Here is an 18,894-nt window from a genome sequence, read left to right as displayed (position 1 = left end):
TAAATCGAATCTGAGACCATAAATTTTCGGCCCCAAAAATGAAGTAAAAGTAAGGCTAACCCCTTTGCATTTTTGGCGGAAATTTTCGCGATTTTGAAAAGTGCTGAAATAAATTCTCTCATGCACTATTCCGACGTAATTTTGCGAGAGAAATCGATTGGGCGCAGTCCCAATACGCTGCGATCAACGCATCAAAAGTTGGAGCCGAAAAACGAGACCCTGTGTTTTCGACATTTTTCAGCAGGTGCTTTTTCCTTCGTAATTTCTCTCCTGTTGATCCTACGCTCTTTTCGCTGCGTTTTCTGAGTTCCTGGTGGTCCAATTAGTCGGGGGAGGGTCATTTAAATCGAATCTGAGACCATAAATTTTCGGCCCCAAAAATGAAGAAAAAGTAAGGCTAACCCCTTTGCATTTTTGGCGAAAATTTTCGCGATTTTGAAAAGTGCTGGAATAAATTCTCTCATGCACTATTCCGACGTAATTTTGCGAGAGAAATCGATTGGGCGCAGTCCCATTACGCTGCGATCAACGCATCAAAAGTTAGAGCCGAAAAACGAGAACCTGTGTTTTCGACATTTTTCAGCAGGTGCTTTTTCCATCGTAATTTCTCTCCTGTTGATCCCACGCTCTTTTCGCTGCGTTTTCTGAGTTCCTGGTGGTCCAATTAGTCGGGGGAGGGTCATTTAAATCGAATCTGAGACCATAAATTTTCGGCCCCAAAAATGAAGAAAAAGTAAGGCTAACCCCTTTGCATTTTTGGCGAAAATTTTCGCGATTTTGAAAAGTGCTGGAATAAATTCTCTCATGCACTATTCCGACGTAATTTTGCGAGAGAAATCGATCGGGCGCAGTCCCAATACGCTGCGATCAACGCATCAAAAGTTAGAGCCGAAAAACGAGAACCTGTGTTTTCGACATTTTTCAGCAGGTGCTTTTTCCTTCGTGATTTCTCTCCTGTTGATCCCACGCTCTTTTCGCTGCGTTTTCTGAGTTCCTGGTGGTCCAATTAGTCGGGGGAGGGTCATTTAAATCGAATCTGAGACCATAAATTTTCGGCCCCAAAAATGAAGAAAAAGTGAGGCTAACCCCTTTGCATTTTTGGCGGAAATTTTCGCGATTTTGAAGAGTGCTGAAATAAAATCTCTCATGCACTATTCCGACGTAATTTTGCGAGAGAAATAGATTGGGCGCAGTCCCAATACGCTGCGATCAACGCATCAAATGTTAGAGCCGAAAAACGAGAACCTGTGTTTTCGACATTTTTCAGCGGGTGCTTTTTCCTTCGTAATTTCTCTCCTGTTGATCCCACGCTCTTTTCGCTGCGTTTTCTGAGTTCCTGGTGGTCCAATTTGTCGGGGGAGGGTCATTTAAATCGAATCTGAGACCATAAATTTTCGGCCCCAAAAATGAAGAAAAAGTAAGGCTAACCCCTTTGCATTTTTGGCGGAAATTTTCGCGATTTTGAAAAGTGCTGAAATAAATTCTCTCATGCACTATTCCGACGTAATTTTGCGAGAGAAATCGATTGGGCGCAGTCCCAATACGCTGCGATCAACGCATCAAAAGTTAGAGCCGAAAAACAAGACCCTGTGTTTTCGACATTTTTCAGCAGGTGCTTTTTCCTTCGTAATTTCTCTCCTGTTGATCCCACGCTCTTTTCGCTGCGTTTTCTGAGTTCCTGGTGGTCCAATTAGTCGGGGGAGGGTCATTTAAATCGAGTCTGAGACCATAAATTTTCGGCCCCAAAAATGAAGAAAAAGTAAGGCTAACCCCTTTGCATTTTTGGCGAAAATTTTCGCGATTTTGAAAAGTGCTGGAATAAATTCTCTCATGCACTATTCCGACGTAATTTTGCGAGAGAAATCGATTGGGCGCAGTCCCAATACGCTGCGATCAACGCATCAAAAGTTAGAGCCGAAAAACGAGAACCTGTGTTTTCGACATTTTTCAGCAGGTGCTTTTTCCTTCGTAATTTCTCTCCTGTTGATCCCACGCTCTTTTCGCTGCGTTTTCTGAGTTCCTGGTGGTCCAATTAGTCGGGGGAGGGTCATTTAAGTCGAATCTGAGACCATAAATTTTCGGCCCCAAAAATGAAGAAAAAGTAAGGCTAACCCCTTTGCATTTTTGGCGAAAATTTTCGCGATTTTGAAAAGTGCTGAAATAAATTCTCTCATGCACTATTCCGACGTAATTTTGCGAGAGAAATCGATTGGGCGCAGTCCCATTACGCTGCGATCAACGCATCAAAAGTTAGAGCCGAAAAACGAGAACCTGTGTTTTCGACATTTTTCAGCAGGTGCTTTTTCCTTCGTAATTTCTCTCCTGTTGATCCCACGCTCTTTTCGCTGCGTTTTCTGAGTTCCTGGTGGTCCAATTAGTCGGGGAAGGGTCATTTAAATCGAATCTGAGACCATAAATTTTCGGCCCCAAAAATGAAGAAAAAGTAAGGCTAACCCCTTTGCATTTTTGGCGGAAATTTTCGCGATTTTGAAAAGTGCTGAAATAAATTCTCTCATGCACTATTCCGACGTAATTTTGCGAGAGAAATCGATTGGGCGCAGTCCCAATACGCTGCGATCAACGCATCAAAAGTTGGAGCCGAAAAACGAGACCCTGTGTTTTCTACATTTTTCAGCAGGTGCTTTTTCCTTCGTAATTTCTCTCCTGTTGATCCCACGCTCTTTTCGCTGCGTTTTCTGAGTTCCTGGTGGTCCAATTAGTCGGGGGAGGGTCATTTAAATCGAGTCTGAGACCATAAATTTTCGGCCCCAAAAATGAAGAAAAAGTAAGGCTAACCCCTTTGCATTTTTGGCGAAAATTTTCGCGATTTTGAAAAGTGCTGGAATAAATTCTCTCATGCACTATTCCGACGTAATTTTGCGAGAGAAATCGATTGGGCGCAGTCCCAATACGCTGCGATCAACGCATCAAAAGTTAGAGCCGAAAAACGAGAACCTGTGTTTTCGACATTTTTCAGCAGGTGCTTTTTCCTTCGTTATTTCTCTCCTGTTGATCCCACGCTCTTTTCGCTGCGTTTTCTGAGTTCCTGGTGGTCCAATTAGTCGGGGGAGGGTCTTTTAAATCGAATCGGAGACCATAAATTTTCGGCCCCAAAAATGAAGAAAAAGTAAGGCTAACCCCTATGCATTTTTGGCGAAAATTTTCGCGATTTTGAAAAGTGCTGGATTAAATTCTCTCATGCACTATTCCGACGTGATTTTGCGAGAGAAATCGATTGGGCGCAGTCTCAATACGCTGCGATCAACGCATCAAAAGTTAGAGCCGAAAAACGAGAACCTGTGTTTTCGACATTTTTCAGCAGGTGCTTTTTCCTTCGTAATTTCTCTCCTGTTGATCCCACGCTCTTTTCGCTGCGTTTTCTGAGTTCCTGGTGGTCCAATTAGTCGGGGGAGGGTCATTTAAATCGAATCTGAGACCATAAATTTTCGGCCCCAAAAATGAAGAAAAAGTAAGGCTAACCCCTTTGCATTTTTGGCGGAAATTTTCGCGATTTTGAAAAGTGCTGAAATAAATTCTCTCATGCACTATTCCGACGTAATTTTGCGAGAGAAATCGATTGGGCGCAGTCCCAATACGCTGCGATCAACGCATCAAAAGTTAGAGCCGAAAAACGAGAACCTGTGTTTTCGACATTTTTCAGCAGGTGCTTTTTCCTTCGTAATTTCTCTCCTGTTGATCCCACGCTCTTTTCGCTGCGTTTTCTGAGTTCCTGGTGGTCCAATTAGTCGGGGGAGGGTCTTTTAAATCGAATCGGAGATCATAAATTTTCGGCCCCAAAAATGAAGAAAAAGTAAGGCTACTATGCATTTTTGGCGAAAATTTTCGCGATTTTGAAAAGTGCTGGATTAAATTCTCTCATGCACTATTCCGACGTAATTTTGCGAGAGAAATCGATTGGGCGCAGTCCCAATACGCTGCGATCAACGCATCAAAAGTTGGAGCCGAAAAACGAGACCCTGTGTTTTCTACATTTTTCAGCAGGTGCTTTTTCCTTCGTAATTTCTCTCCTGTTGATCCCACGCTCTTTTCGCTGCGTTTTCTGAGTTCCTGGTGGTCCAATTAGTCGGGGGAGGGTCATTTAAATCGAGTCTGAGACCATAAATTTTCGGCCCCAAAAATGAAGAAAAAGTAAGGCTAACCCCTTTGCATTTTTGGCGAAAATTTTCGCGATTTTGAAAAGTGCTGGAATAAATTCTCTCATGCACTATTCCGACGTAATTTTGCGAGAGAAATCGATTGGGCGCAGTCCCAATACGCTGCGATCAACGCATCAAAAGTTAGAGCCGAAAAACGAGAACCTGTGTTTTCGACATTTTTCAGCAGGTGCTTTTTCCTTCGTTATTTCTCTCCTGTTGATCCCACGCTCTTTTCGCTGCGTTTTCTGAGTTCCTGGTGGTCCAATTAGTCGGGGGAGGGTCTTTTAAATCGAATCGGAGACCATAAATTTTCGGCCCCAAAAATGAAGAAAAAGTAAGGCTAACCCCTATGCATTTTTGGCGAAAATTTTCGCGATTTTGAAAAGTGCTGGATTAAATTCTCTCATGCACTATTCCGACGTGATTTTGCGAGAGAAATCGATTGGGCGCAGTCTCAATACGCTGCGATCAACGCATCAAAAGTTAGAGCCGAAAAACGAGAACCTGTGTTTTCGACATTTTTCAGCAGGTGCTTTTTCCTTCGTAATTTCTCTCCTGTTGATCCCACGCTCTTTTCGCTGCGTTTTCTGAGTTCCTGGTGGTCCAATTAGTCGGGGGAGGGTCATTTAAATCGAATCTGAGACCATAAATTTTCGGCCCCAAAAATGAAGAAAAAGTAAGGCTAACCCCTTTGCATTTTTGGCGGAAATTTTCGCGATTTTGAAAAGTGCTGAAATAAATTCTCTCATGCACTATTCCGACGTAATTTTGCGAGAGAAATCGATTGGGCGCAGTCCCAATACGCTGCGATCAACGCATCAAATGTTAGAGCCGAAAAACGAGAACCTGTGTTTTCGACATTTTTCAGCGGGTGCTTTTTCCTTCGTAATTTCTCTCCTGTTGATCCCACGCTCTTTTCGCTGCGTTTTCTGAGTTCCTGGTGGTCCAATTAGTCGGGGGAGGGTCATTTAAATCGAATCTGAGACCATAAATTTTCGGCCCCAAAAATGAAGAAAAAGTAAGGCTAACCCCTTTGCATTTTTGGCGAAAATTTTCGCGATTTTGAAAAGTGCTGGAATAAATTCTCTCATGCACTATTTTGACGTAATTTTGCAAGAGAAATCGATTGGGCGCAGTCCCAATACGCTGCGATCAACGCATCAAAAGTTAGAGCCGAAAAACGAGAACCTGTGTTTTCGACATTTTTCAGCAGGTGCTTTTTCCTTCGTAATTTCTCTCCTGTTGATCCCACGCTCTTTTCGCTGCGTTTTCTGAGTTCCTGGTGGTCCAATTAGTCGGGGGAGGGTCTTTTAAATCGAATCCGAGACCATAAATTTTCGGCCCCAAAAATGAAGAAAAAGTAAGGCTAACCCCTTTGCATTTTTGGCGAAAATTTTCGCGATTTTGAAAAGTGCTGGAATAAATTCTCTCATGCACTATTCCGACGTGATTTTGCGAGAGAAATCGATTGGGCGCAGTCCCAATACGCTGCGATCAACGCATCAAAAGTTAGAGCCGAAAAACGAGACCCTGTGTTTTCTACATTTTTCAGCAGGTGCTTTTTCCTTCGTAATTTCTCTCCTGTTGATCCCACGCTCTTTTCGCTGCGTTTTCTGAGTTCCTGGTGGTCCAATTAGTCGGGGGAGGGTCATTTAAATCGAGTCTGAGACCATAAATTTTCGGCCCCAAAAATGAAGAAAAAGTAAGGCTAACCCCTTTGCATTTTTGGCGAAAATTTTCGCGATTTTGAAAAGTGCTGGAATAAATTCTCTCATGCACTATTCCGACGTAATTATGCGAGAGAAATCGATTGGGCGCAGTCCCAATACGCTGCGATCAACGCATCAAAAGTTAGAGCCGAAAAACGAGAACCTGTGTTTTCGACATTTTTCAGCAGGTGCTTTTTCCTTCGTAATTTCTCTCCTGTTGATCCCACGCTCTTTTCGCTGAGTTTTCTGAGTTCCTGGTGGTCCAATTAGTCGGGGGAGGGTCTTTTAAATCGAATCGGAGACCATAAATTTTCGGCCCCAAAAATGAAGAAAAAGTAAGGCTAACCCTTTTGCATTTTTGGCGAAAATTTTCGCGATTTTGAAAAGTGCTGGATTAAATTCTCTCATGCACTATTCCGACGTGATTTTGCGAGAGAAATCGATTGGGCGCAGTCTCAATACGCTGCGATCAACGCATCAAAAGTTAGAGCCGAAAAACGAGAACCTGTGTTTTCGACATTTTTCAGCAGGTGCTTTTTCCTTCGTAATTTCTCTCCTGTTGATCCCACGCTCTTTTCGCTGCGTTTTCTGAGTTCCTGGTGGTCCAATTAGTCGGGGGAGGGTCATTTAAATCGAATCTGAGACCATAAATTTTCGGCCCCAAAAATGAAGAAAAAGTAAGGCTAACCCCTTTGCATTTTTGGCGCAAATTTTCGCAATTTTGAAAAGTGCTGGAATAAATTCTCTCATGCACTATTCCGACGTAATTTTGCGAGAGAAATCGATTGGGCGCAGTCCCAATACGCTGCGATCAACGCATCGAAAGTTACAGCCAAAAAACGAGAACCTGTGTTTTCGACATTTTTCAGCAGGTGCTTTTTCCTTCGTAATTTCTCTCCTGTTGATCCCACGCTCTTTTCGCTGCGTTTTCTGAGTTCCTGGTGGTCCAATTAGTCGGGGAAGGGTCATTTAAATCGAATCTGAGACCATGAATTTTCGGCCCCAGAAATGAAGAAAAAGTAAGGCTAACCCCTTTGCATTTTTGGCGGAAATTTTCGCGATTTTGAAAAGTGCTGAAATAAATTCTCTCATGCACTATTCCGACGTAATTTTGCGAGAGAAATCGATTGGGCGCAGTCCCAATACGCTGCGATCAACGCATCAAAAGTTGGAGCCGAAAAACGAGACCCTGTGTTTTCTACATTTTTCAGCAGGTGCTTTTTCCTTCGTAATTTCTCTCCTGTTGATCCCACGCTCTTTTCGCTGCGTTTTCTGAGTTCCTGGTGGTCCAATTAGTCGGGGGAGGGTCATTTAAATCGAATCTGAGACCATAAATTTTCGGCCCCAAAAATGAAGAAAAAGTAAGGCTAACCCCTCTGCATTTTTGGCGAAAATTTTCGCGATTTTGAAAAGTGCTGGAATAAATTCTCTCATGCACTATTCCGACGTAATTTTGCGAGAGAAATCGATTGGGCGCAGTCCCATTACGCTGCGATCAACGCATCAAAAGTTAGAGCCGAAAAACGAGAACCTGTGTTTTCGACATTTTTCAGCAGGTGCTTTTTCCATCGTAATTTCTCTCCTGTTGATCCCACGCTCTTTTCGCTGCGTTTTCTGAGTTCCTGGTGGTCCAATTTGTCGGGGAAGGGTCATTTAAATCGAATCTGAGACCATAAATTTTCGGCCCCAAAAATGAAGAAAAAGTAAGGCTAACCCCTTTGCATTTTTGGCGGAAATTTTCGCGATTTTGAAAAGTGCTGAAATAAATTCTCTCATGCACTATTCCGACGTAATTTTGCGAGAGAAATCGATTGGGCGCAGTCCCAATACGCTGCGATCAACGCATCAAAAGTTAGAGCCGAAAAACAAGACCCTGTGTTTTCGACATTTTTCAGCAGGTGCTTTTTCCTTCGTAATTTCTCTCCTGTTGATCCCACGCTCTTTTCGCTGCGTTTTCTGAGTTCCTGGTGGTCCAATTAGTCGGGGGAGGGTCATTTAAATCGAGTCTGAGACCATAAATTTTCGGCCCCAAAAATGAAGAAAAAGTAAGGCTAACCCCTTTGCATTTTTGGCGAAAATTTTCGCGATTTTGAAAAGTGCTGGAATAAATTCTCTCATGCACTATTCCGACGTAATTTTGCGAGAGAAATCGATTGGGCGCAGTCCCAATACGCTGCGATCAACGCATCAAAAGTTAGAGCCGAAAAACGAGAACCTGTGTTTTCGACATTTTTCAGCAGGTGCTTTTTCCTTCGTAATTTCTCTCCTGTTGATCCCACGCTCTTTTTGCTGCGTTTTCTGAGTTCCTGGTGGTCCAATTAGTCGGGGGAGGGTCTTTTAAATCGAATCGGAGACCATAAATTTTCGGCCCCAAAAATGAAGAAAAAGTAAGGCTAACCCTTTTGCATTTTTGGCGAAAATTTTCGCGATTTTGAAAAGTGCTGGATTAAATTCTCTCATGCACTATTCCGACGTGATTTTGCGAGAGAAATCGATTGGGCGCAGTCTCAATACGCTGCGATCAACGCATCAAAAGTTGGAGCCGAAAAACGAGAACCTGTGTTTTCGACATTTTTCAGCAGGTGCTTTTTCCTTCGTAATTTCTCTCCTGTTGATCCCACGCTCTTTTCGCTGCGTTTTCTGAGTTCCTGGTGGTCCAATTAGTCGGGGGAGGGTCATTTAAATCGAATCTGAGACCATAAATTTTCGGCCCCAAAAATGAAGAAAAAGTAAGGCTAACCCCTTTGCATTTTTGGCGGAAATTTTCGCGATTTTGAAAAGTGCTGAAATAAATTCTCTCATGCACTATTCCGACGTAATTTTGCGAGAGAAATCGATTGGGCGCAGTCCCAATACGCTGCGATCAACGCATCAAATGTTAGAGCCGAAAAACGAGAACCTGTGTTTTCGACATTTTTCAGCGGGTGCTTTTTCCTTCGTAATTTCTCTCCTGTTGATCCCACGCTCTTTTCGCTGCGTTTTCTGAGTTCCTGGTGGTCCAATTAGTCGGGGGAGGGTCATTTAAATCGAATCTGAGACCATAAATTTTCGGCCCCAAAAATGAAGAAAAAGTAAGGCTAACCCCTTTGCATTTTTGGCGCAAATTTTCGCAATTTTGAAAAGTGCTGGAATAAATTCTCTCATGCACTATTCCGACGTAATTTTGCGAGAGAAATCGATTGGGCGCAGTCCCAATACGCTGCGATCAACGCATCGAAAGTTACAGCCAAAAAACGAAAACCTGAATTTTCGACATTTTTCAGCAGGTGCTTTTTCCTTCGTAATTTCTCTCCTGTTGATCCCACGCTCTTTTCGCTGCGTTTTCTGAGTTCCTGGTGGTCCAATTAGTCGGGGGAGGGTCATTTAAATCGAGTCTGAGACCATAAATTTTCGGCCCCAAAAATGAAGAAAAAGTAAGGCTAACCCCTTTGCATTTTTGGCGAAAATTTTCGCGATTTTTAAAAGTGCTGGAATAAATTCTCTCATGCACTATTCCGACGTAATTTTGCGAGAGAAATCGATTGGGCGCAGTCCCAATACGCTGCGATCAACGCATCAAAAGTTAGAGCCGAAAAACGAGAACCTGTGTTTTCGACATTTTTCAGCAGGTGCTTTTTCCTTCGTAATTTCTCTCCTGTTGATCCCACGCTCTTTTCGCTGCGTTTTCTGAGTTCCTGGTGGTCCAATTAGTCGGGGGAGGGTCATTTAAATCGAGTCTGAGACCATAAATTTTCGGCCCCAAAAATGAAGAAAAAGTAAGGCTAACCCCTTTGCATTTTTGGCGAAAATTTTCGCGATTTTTAAAAGTGCTGGAATAAATTCTCTCATGCACTATTCCGACGTAATTTTGCGAGAGAAATCGATTGGGCGCAGTCCCAATACGCTGCGATCAACGCATCAAAAGTTAGAGCCGAAAAACGAGAACCTGTGTTTTCGACATTTTTCAGCAGGTGCTTTTTCCTTCGTAATTTCTCTCCTGTTGATCCCACGCTCTTTTCGCTGCGTTTTCTGAGTTCCTGGTGGTCCAATTAGTCGGGGGAGGGTCTTTTAAATCGAATCCGAGACCATAAATTTTCGGCCCCAAAAATGAAGAAAAAGTAAGGCTAACCCCTTTGCATTTTTGGCGAAAATTTTCGCGATTTTGAAAAGTGCTGGAATAAATTCTCTCATGCACTATTCCGACGTGATTTTGCGAGAGAAATCGATTGGGCGCAGTCTCAATACGCTGCGATCAACGCATCAAAAGTTAGAGCCGAAAAACGAGAACCTGTGTTTTTGACATTTTTCAGCAGGTGCCTTTTCCTTCGTAATTTCTCTCCTGTTGATCCCACGCTCTTTTCGCTGCGTTTTCTGAGTTCCTGGTGGTCCAATTAGTCGGGGGAGGGTCATTTAAATCGAGTCTGAGACCATAAATTTTCGGCCCCAAAAATGAAGAAAAAGTAAGGCTAACCCCTTTGCATTTTTGGCGAAAATTTTCGCGATTTTGAAAAGTGCTGGAATAAATTCTCTCATGCACTATTCCGACGTAATTTTGCGAGAGAAATCGATTGGGCGCAGTCCCAATACGCTGCGATCAACGCATCAAAAGTTAGAGCCGAAAAACGAGAACCTGTGTTTTCGACATTTTTCAGCAGGTGCTTTTTCCTTCGTAATTTCTCTCCTGTTGATCCCACGCTCTTTTCGCTGCGTTTTCTGAGTTCCTGGTGGTCCAATTAGTCGGGGGAGGGTCATTTAAATCGAGTCTGAGACCATAAATTTTCGGCCCCAAAAATGAAGAAAAAGTAAGGCTAACCCCTTTGCATTTTTGGCGAAAATTTTTGCGATTTTGAAAAGTGCTGGCATAAATTCTCTCATGCACTATTTTGACGTAATTTTGCAAGAGAAATCGATTGGGCGCAGTCCCAATACGCTGCGATCAACGCATCAAAAGTTAGAGCCGAAAAACGAGAACCTGTGTTTTCGACATTTTTCAGCAGGTGCTTTTTCCTTCGTAATTTCTCTCCTGTTGATCCCACGCTCTTTTCGCTGCGTTTTCTGAGTTCCTGGTGGTCCAATTAGTCGGGGGAGGGACATTTAGATCGAATCTGAGACCATAAATTTTCGGCCCCAAAAATGAAGAAAAAGTAAGGCTAACCCCTTTGCATTTTTGGCGAAAATTTTCGCGATTTTTAAAAGTGCTGGAATAAATTCTCTCATGCACTATTCCGACGTAATTTTGCGAGAGAAATCGATTGGGCGCAGTCCCAATACGCTGCGATCAACGCATCAAAAGTTAGAGCCGAAAAACTCGAACCTGAGTTTTCGACATTTTTCAGCAGGTGCTTTTTTCCTCGTATCTTCTCTCTCGTTGATCCCACGCTCCTTTTGCTGCGTTTTCTGAGTTCCTTGGGGTCCAATTGGTCGGGAAAGAGTCATACGAATCAATTCGGAGACGAAAAATTTTGAGGTCAAAAAATGAAGAAAAAGTAAGGCTAACCCCTTTGCATTTTTGGCGAAAATTTTTGCGATTTTGAAAAGTGCTGGCATAAATTCTCTCATGCACTATTTTGACGTAATTTTGCAAGAGAAATCGATTGGGCGCAGTCCCAATACGCTGCGATCAACGCATCGAAAGTTACAGCCAAAAAACGAAAACCTGAATTTTTGACATTTTTCAGCAGGTGCTTTTTCCTTCGTTATTTCTCTCCTGTCGATCCCACGCTCTTTTCGCTGCGTTTTCTGAGTTCCTGGTGGTCCAATTAGTCGGGGGAGGGTCATTTAAATCGAATTCGAGACCATAAATTTTCGGCCCCAAAAATGAAGAAAAAGTAAGGCTAACCCCTTTGCATTTTTGGCGAAAATTTTCGCGGTCTTGAAAAGTGCTGGAATAAATTCTCTCATGCACTATTCCGACGTAATTTTGCGAGAGAAATCGATTGGGCGCAGTCCCAATACGCTGCGATCAACGCATCGAAAGTTACAGCCAAAAAACGAAAACCCGAATTTTCGACATTTTTCAGCAGGTGCTTTTTCCTTCGTAATTTCTCTCCTGTTGATCCCACGCTCTTTTCGCTGCGTTTTCTGAGTTCCTGGTGGTCCAATTAGTCGGGGGAGGGTCATTTAAATCGAATTCGAGACCATAAATTTTCGGCCCCAAAAATGAAGAAAAAGTAAGGCTAACCCCTTTGCATTTTTGGCGAAAATTTTCGCGATTTTGAAAAGTGCTGGAATAAATTCTCTCATGCACTATTCCGACGTAATTTTGCGAGAGAAATCGATTGGGCGCAGTCCCAATACGCTGCGATCAACGCATCAGAAGTTAGAGCCGAAAAACGAGAACCTGTGTTTTCTACATTTTTCAGCAGGTGCTTTTTCCTTCGTAATTTCTCTCCTGTTGATCCCACGCTCTTTTCGCTGCGTTTTCTGAGTTCCTGGTGGTCCAATTAGTCGGGGGAGGGTCATTTAAATCGAGTCTGAGACCATAAATTTTCGGCCCCAAAAATGAAGAAAAAGTAAGGCTAACCCCTTTGCATTTTTGGCGAAAATTTTTGCGATTTTGAAAAGTGCTGGCATAAATTCTCTCATGCACTATTTTGACGTAATTTTGCAAGAGAAATCGATTGGGCGCAGTCCCAATACGCTGCGATCAACGCATCAAAAGTTAGAGCCGAAAAACGAGAACCTGTGTTTTCGACATTTTTCAGCAGGTGCTTTTTCCTTCGTAATTTCTCTCCTGTTGATCCCACGCTCTTTTCGCTGCGTTTTCTGAGTTCCTGGTGGTCCAATTAGTCGGGGGAGGGTCATTTAGATCGAATCTGAGACCATAAATTTTCGGCCCCAAAAATGAAGAAAAAGTAAGGCTAACCCCTTTGCATTTTTGGCGAAAATTTTCGCGATTTTTAAAAGTGCTGGAATAAATTCTCTCATGCACTATTCCGACGTAATTTTGCGAGAGAAATCGATTGGGCGCAGTCCCAATACGCTGCGATCAACGCATCAAAAGTTAGAGCCGAAAAACTCGAACCTGAGTTTTCGACATTTTTCAGCAGGTGCTTTTTTCCTCGTATCTTCTCTCTCGTTGATCCCACGCTCCTTTTGCTGCGTTTTCTGAGTTCCTTGGGGTCCAATTGGTCGGGAAAGAGTCATACGAATCAATTCGGAGACGAAAAATTTTGAGGTCAAAAAATGAAGAAAAAGTAAGGCTAACCCCTTTGCATTTTTGGCGAAAATTTTTGCGATTTTGAAAAGTGCTGGCATAAATTCTCTCATGCACTATTTTGACGTAATTTTGCAAGAGAAATCGATTGGGCGCAGTCCCAATACGCTGCGATCAACGCATCGAAAGTTACAGCCAAAAAACGAAAACCTGAATTTTTGACATTTTTCAGCAGGTGCTTCTTCCTTCGTAATTTCTCTCCTGTTGATCCCACGCTCTTTTCGCTGCGTTTTCTGAGTTCCTGGTGGTCCAATTAGTCGGGGGAGGGTCATTTAAATCGAATTCGAGACCATAAATTTTCGGCCCCAAAAATGAAGAAAAAGTAAGGCTAACCCCTTTGCATTTTTGGCGAAAATTTTCGCGGTCTTGAAAAGTGCTGGAATAAATTCTCTCATGCACTATTCCGACGTAATTTTGCGAGAGAAATCGATTGGGCGCAGTCCCAATACGCTGCGATCAACGCATCGAAAGTTACAGCCAAAAAACGAAAACCCGAATTTTCGACATTTTTCAGCAGGTGCTTTTTCCTTCGTAATTTCTCTCCTGTTGATCCCACGCTCTTTTCGCTGCGTTTTCTGAGTTCCTGGTGGTCCAATTAGTCGGGGGAGGGTCATTTAAATCGAATTCGAGACCATAAATTTTCGGCCCCAAAAATGAAGAAAAAGTAAGGCTAACCCCTTTGCATTTTTGGCGAAAATTTTCGCGATTTTGAAAAGTGCTGGAATAAATTCTCTCATGCACTATTCCGACGTAATTTTGCGAGAGAAATCGATTGGGCGCAGTCCCAATACGCTGCGATCAACGCATCAGAAGTTAGAGCCGAAAAACGAGAACCTGTGTTTTCTACATTTTTCAGCAGGTGCTTTTTCCTTCGTAATTTCTCTCCTGTTGATCCCACGCTCTTTTCGCTGCGTTTTCTGAGTTCCTGGTGGTCCAATTAGTCGGGGGAGGGTCATTTAAATCGAATCTGAGACCATAAATTTTCGGCCCCAAAAATGAAGAAAAAGTAAGGCTAACCCCTTTGCATTTTTGGCGAAAATTTTCGCGATTTTGAAAAGTGCTGGAATAAATTCTCTCATGCACTATTCCGACGTAATTTTGCGAGAGAAATCGATTGGGCGCAGTCCCAATACGCTGCGATCAACGCATCAAAAGTTAGAGCCGAAAAACGAGACCCTGTGTTTTCGACATTTTTCAGCGGGTGCTCTTTCCTTCGTAATTTCTCTCCTGTTGATCCCACGCTCTTTTCGCTGCGTTTTCTGAGTTCCTGGTGGTCCAATTAGTCGGGGGAGGGTCATTTAGATCGAATCTGAGACCATAAATTTTCGGCCCCAAAAATGAAGAAAAAGTAAGGCTAACCCCTTTGCATTTTTGGCGAAAATTTTCGCAATTTTGAAAAGTGCTGGAATAAATTCTCTCATGCACTATTCCGACGTAATTTTGCGAGAGAAATCGATTGGGCGCAGTCCCAATACGCTGCGATCAACGCATCAAAAGTTAGAGCCGAAAAACGAGACCCTGTGTTTTCTACATTTTTCAGCAGGTGCTTTTTCCTTCGTAATTTCTCTCCTGTTGATCCCACGCTCTTTTCGCTGCGTTTTCTGAGTTCCTGGTGGTCCAATTAGTCGGGGGAGGGTCATTTAAATCGAATCTGAGACCATAAATTTTCGGCCCCAAAAATGAAGAAAAAGTAAGGCTAACCCCTATGCATTTTTGGCGAAAATTTTCGCGATTTTGAAAAGTGCTGGAATAAATTCTTCCATGCACTATTCCGACGTAATTTTGCGAGTGAAATCGATTAGGCGCAGTCCCAATACTCTGCGATCAACGCATCAAAAGTTAGAGCCGAAAAACGAGAACCTGTGTTTTCGACATTTTTCAGCAGGTGCTTTTTCCTTCGTAATTTCTCTCCTTTTTATCCCACGCTCTTTCTGCGGCGTTTTCTGAGTTTCTGGTGGTCCAATTAGTTAGGATTACGAGGAAAGAGCGAAAAAATGGAGAAATTCCGTGTATTTTCCTAGCCGTACATTCTGCGATGTCGGTAGCAATATTCAAACCGATGCAAATGATAATCCAAACAGTTTCAGATGATTGAGGATTTCGCTGTTTGCATATGGTATACGTGGGACTTGAACGCGGTTATGCATCTGCATTTGCGTACGAGTTTGCAGATCGGATCTGCATATCCGAATCAATATTGTTATTCAAGGTTTACAGAGCATTACACATAGTAGATTAGGTTCAACCAGAAGAAATCCAAAACCATCACGGAATTCTTATATTTATTTCACAAGTCTTTTTTTTCATATCAAGGTAGATTGTTTCAACAATCTCGTATCCTTAACGATTTGCTTTCAAGTTCCCAAGTCCTCATTTCGATTTTATGCCATACAGTTTGATTTATGTAGGCCTATGTAACATCAATAGTTGTCAGCAAACTTGACAGACCTCAAAAGATGGGAATCATCTCATAGGATTATTATAGATTCATCATAATGTTGGGTTAAAAATGTCACATATGTATTTCTCAAAACGCTATTGTTCGATTCTTTAGGTCTGCGTAGTTGAAATAACGTGAGGCCTCGAACAGTGCTTTAATAGTGACAGAATATTTCCCAGTGAATTTTTTAAAAGGAACTACTGCACAATGTAAATTACCATACCTCATGACTCATTCTACATCAGTTACACAGAACTCTAAACCGCAGAGCACATGAAATAATATTGTCATCTGATTTTGTGGCAAACAAACTGAATCAGACCGGTACATCAAATAATGGTAACTACTACAAAAGAGAAGAAAGCAATCAAAAACAAAGTAAAAATGATCTCAAGAAAATAATTAAACACGTGTCAAGAAACGGGGATCCAGATTCTTATTTCAGATATTTAACATTTCGTATCAACTCATATTTCAATATGTATTTAAAGTAGTAACTTACGGTAAATCTTTACATCACACATCACGTTTGCACTATTTTGAACCCAGCCCTACGTTCACCTGTATTCTGCCTAATTTTTCTCTTAAGTGATCTACACTGTTTCAACTTTTCAACAGTGAGTCCTCATTTATTATCAACAAAATTACACAACCGCAACGATACAATTGAACCACTCAACAACATAATTCTTATAGCACACATTATTAAAGGAAAGTAGTACGTAGGGATATATTCCTTCCCGAAATTTTATTCAAACCTATAGACGGCACATCCGAATTGGCTGGTAATTTCAGTGAGATACATAGACAGAAAAATGTGGGAGAATGAGAGGGATGTACAAATAGAGACACAGCGAGGTAAGGGCATAAGGAGTGAGAGAGCTAGAAGAGTGTACAACATAAGATTTCGTGGTGTAAATACATTTTTTAGAACCGCATAGTTTCTATTATCAGGGATCAAAACATCGAATCCAGTGATTTCCTACAAAACTTAAAGTATCTTTATCTACGTTTCTTAACGCTGTATCGTGTGCACATTCTATTTTCATGGTGAATAAATATATTGGTATCACTTTATGGTTTGAATTGACTGTATGTGTGTATACAGATTAAGGTTCTTTTAATTTGATATAACTATAAACTTTACAATCGATATCGCGGCTTGTTTTACATATTACAAGCATTTCTTGCCAAATAACAAAACACCAGAAGCGCTTTGTTTTGCAGCCAATTTCATAATGAAAACATTTTTAATATCTCCAACAACTAAGAGGTAAATCGAATTTGAAAATAACATACCATGTTTACAGTTCAATTTACGTATGAAAAAACTGAGTACCCGGAATTTTCAAGATTAATTTAAGAGCAGAGCTAAATCTTGAAACAGAGCGAAGCAATGACATATTGATTGCGTTTCGTTTGAGTGAATAAGATACGGCGCTTTCAGCTCTGATCTTGAGACAGTGCCCCATACTTGTTACCCAACGAGAGTTTCGGTGCTTGAGCCTGTGTTTCTTGAACGCTGTATGATCTAGTTCCACCTCGATTACGAACTTCTTCAAAAGATCCTTCATCCCGCCGCCTAAATTCAGTAAAACATTGTCATACAAGAGAATTTCAGTACACCGTACTATAAATTTGTATTGTTATTATTACTGTATTAGGGCAGTTTTTTCTTGGAAATGAGAAATTGATTGCAAATCAGAGGTGAAAAAGCAAGGAGGAAAAGTTTCAAGTGCTATAGAAGGTTTATCCTACCGTCTGCCCCAAGGACCGGTGGGTTCGCTATTCTGTTGCTGAGCGGCGCTCAACGTTGGAAAATATTCTTCGCTGTGAATATCCGGGGCAGTATTTCTCATCCTTTGCCTAGGGCTGGCAGACATGGACTGTGCATTTCTCAGATGAGGTGCTTTGTAACTACTTCCTCCAACAGCTGGCTGAGGAACTACAGGTGCAGGTTCGGGTTCAGGTTGCGGAGGCGGCTGTTCAGGTCGTTTCCAAGGTCCGCTATGTCGTGGTCCAGCTTCCCCAGATTCTCCATCAGAATTATTTTCACCTTCGCCTCGTTCATCATCAGTTTCTGCTTCTTGGGCCTCATTGACTGTTAAGTTTCCAATTTTCAATCCTGTATAATCCTTTTTCTCCTCCTCAAAATCCCTCCACTCATCTTCTTCCTATCGATAATAAAGATTTGGCGGTATATCAATGATAATGCATATTACTGTAGTCAAAAGACAGAGCAGACGGAAAACAACATCGAATCGGGACACGAAATAAATTTGGCAGATAGGAAACAGCTGCCGAGACATATGATTTAGCGGAGTTTAATACCGCGAGATATTTGCGGGGGGTGTGAATTTTTACAGAACTTGATCTCGGTTCTCGGATGAATTACACCAATAAATAGATCAATTTCTGGACTTGTTTGAAAAGTGGGGCGGAGGAATAAGTTAGCAAAATCATTTCGTAATAAACGGAGAGAAGAGAATGATTAATTCGATTCACCCGGCTACCCAAGTGACGTTTATGCCATTTAACATGGCGGCCGCCTAGATACTCTTAGCCTAGATTTCGAGATTTGTAAAATTGATTGATTCTACAACCCCCGGGATTACGCTGGCTGATTAATATCGGTATTACCTCGACAGGCTGTATCTCCTCGCCCTCTTGGTTAGTCGGTTTCTCCTTTGGTTTCGGTTTCTCAACCTTTTTACCCGTTTCCTCCAGCTTTTTAGCGATCTCTTCTGTCGTCGTGAACTTTTTCCCCTTCGCCTTTTTCCTGTCCTTTTTCGCGAAAAAGTCGTCGAGATCAGCCATGGCTCGCGTTAGGTCTAACCCGTTTCACACAGAAAATGTGGAACACGGTATACAATAAATATTTTCACAAGGACTGGCCGAACAGCGATCCACATGTGTACCTTGCCGAGCCACTGGCCACTCCCGGAAATCGCTGCTCTACGCCAGAGTCAAATCCACCCCCTTGGCACCTTGTCGCTACATCCAACGAAATGAATTTCCGCCAACCAAACGCGTTCCGCTCCACGATCGTTACAAAATCATATTTTTTCTCACTCAATTACCCTACAGCAGATATTTACGTTTTCTCAACTTTTACACCGTGCATATCACGGGATCTGGCAGAATCGTCAAACGTCACTCAACAGCAGACAGCGTAGAGCTACCGTATTGTTGATCCACTGGACGAATAATAAAATAATATTGCATACAATATCACGGCAGAAAGACGGATTTACCAAACTGCGATTGTCGGCCGATTCTTTTCATGAACATATCAACGATCCGAATTATCTAAAATTCGTAAAAATACGTAATTCATGCATTGCAACCGTCACGAACCGCACGGTATGCATGTATTGTGCATACATACAGACA

General features: G+C 42.2%; 1 protein-coding gene across 1 annotated transcript; it reads right to left on the bottom strand.

Annotated features, from left to right (window-relative positions):
• Positions 1-16,230: 16,230 nt before the first annotated feature.
• On the bottom strand, positions 16,231-18,888 carry LOC107223790 (protein CDV3 homolog). Its single transcript, XM_015663597.2, has 3 exons — positions 18,142-18,888; positions 17,260-17,675; positions 16,231-17,083 (listed from the first exon to the last, which is right to left on the bottom strand). Exons 1-3 carry the CDS (start codon positions 18,316-18,318, stop codon positions 16,945-16,947), a joined length of 732 nt encoding a protein of 243 aa, XP_015519083.1. The 5' UTR covers positions 18,319-18,888; the 3' UTR covers positions 16,231-16,944.
• Positions 18,889-18,894: the final 6 nt, after the last annotated feature.

The sequence above is a fragment of the Neodiprion lecontei genome, chromosome 3 (genome assembly GCF_021901455.1).
Source record: "Neodiprion lecontei isolate iyNeoLeco1 chromosome 3, iyNeoLeco1.1, whole genome shotgun sequence".
Lineage (NCBI taxonomy): Eukaryota > Metazoa > Arthropoda > Insecta > Hymenoptera > Diprionidae > Neodiprion > Neodiprion lecontei.
Note: the sequence above shows the minus strand (reverse complement) of the source record. Positions and strands in the feature narration are given on the sequence as shown.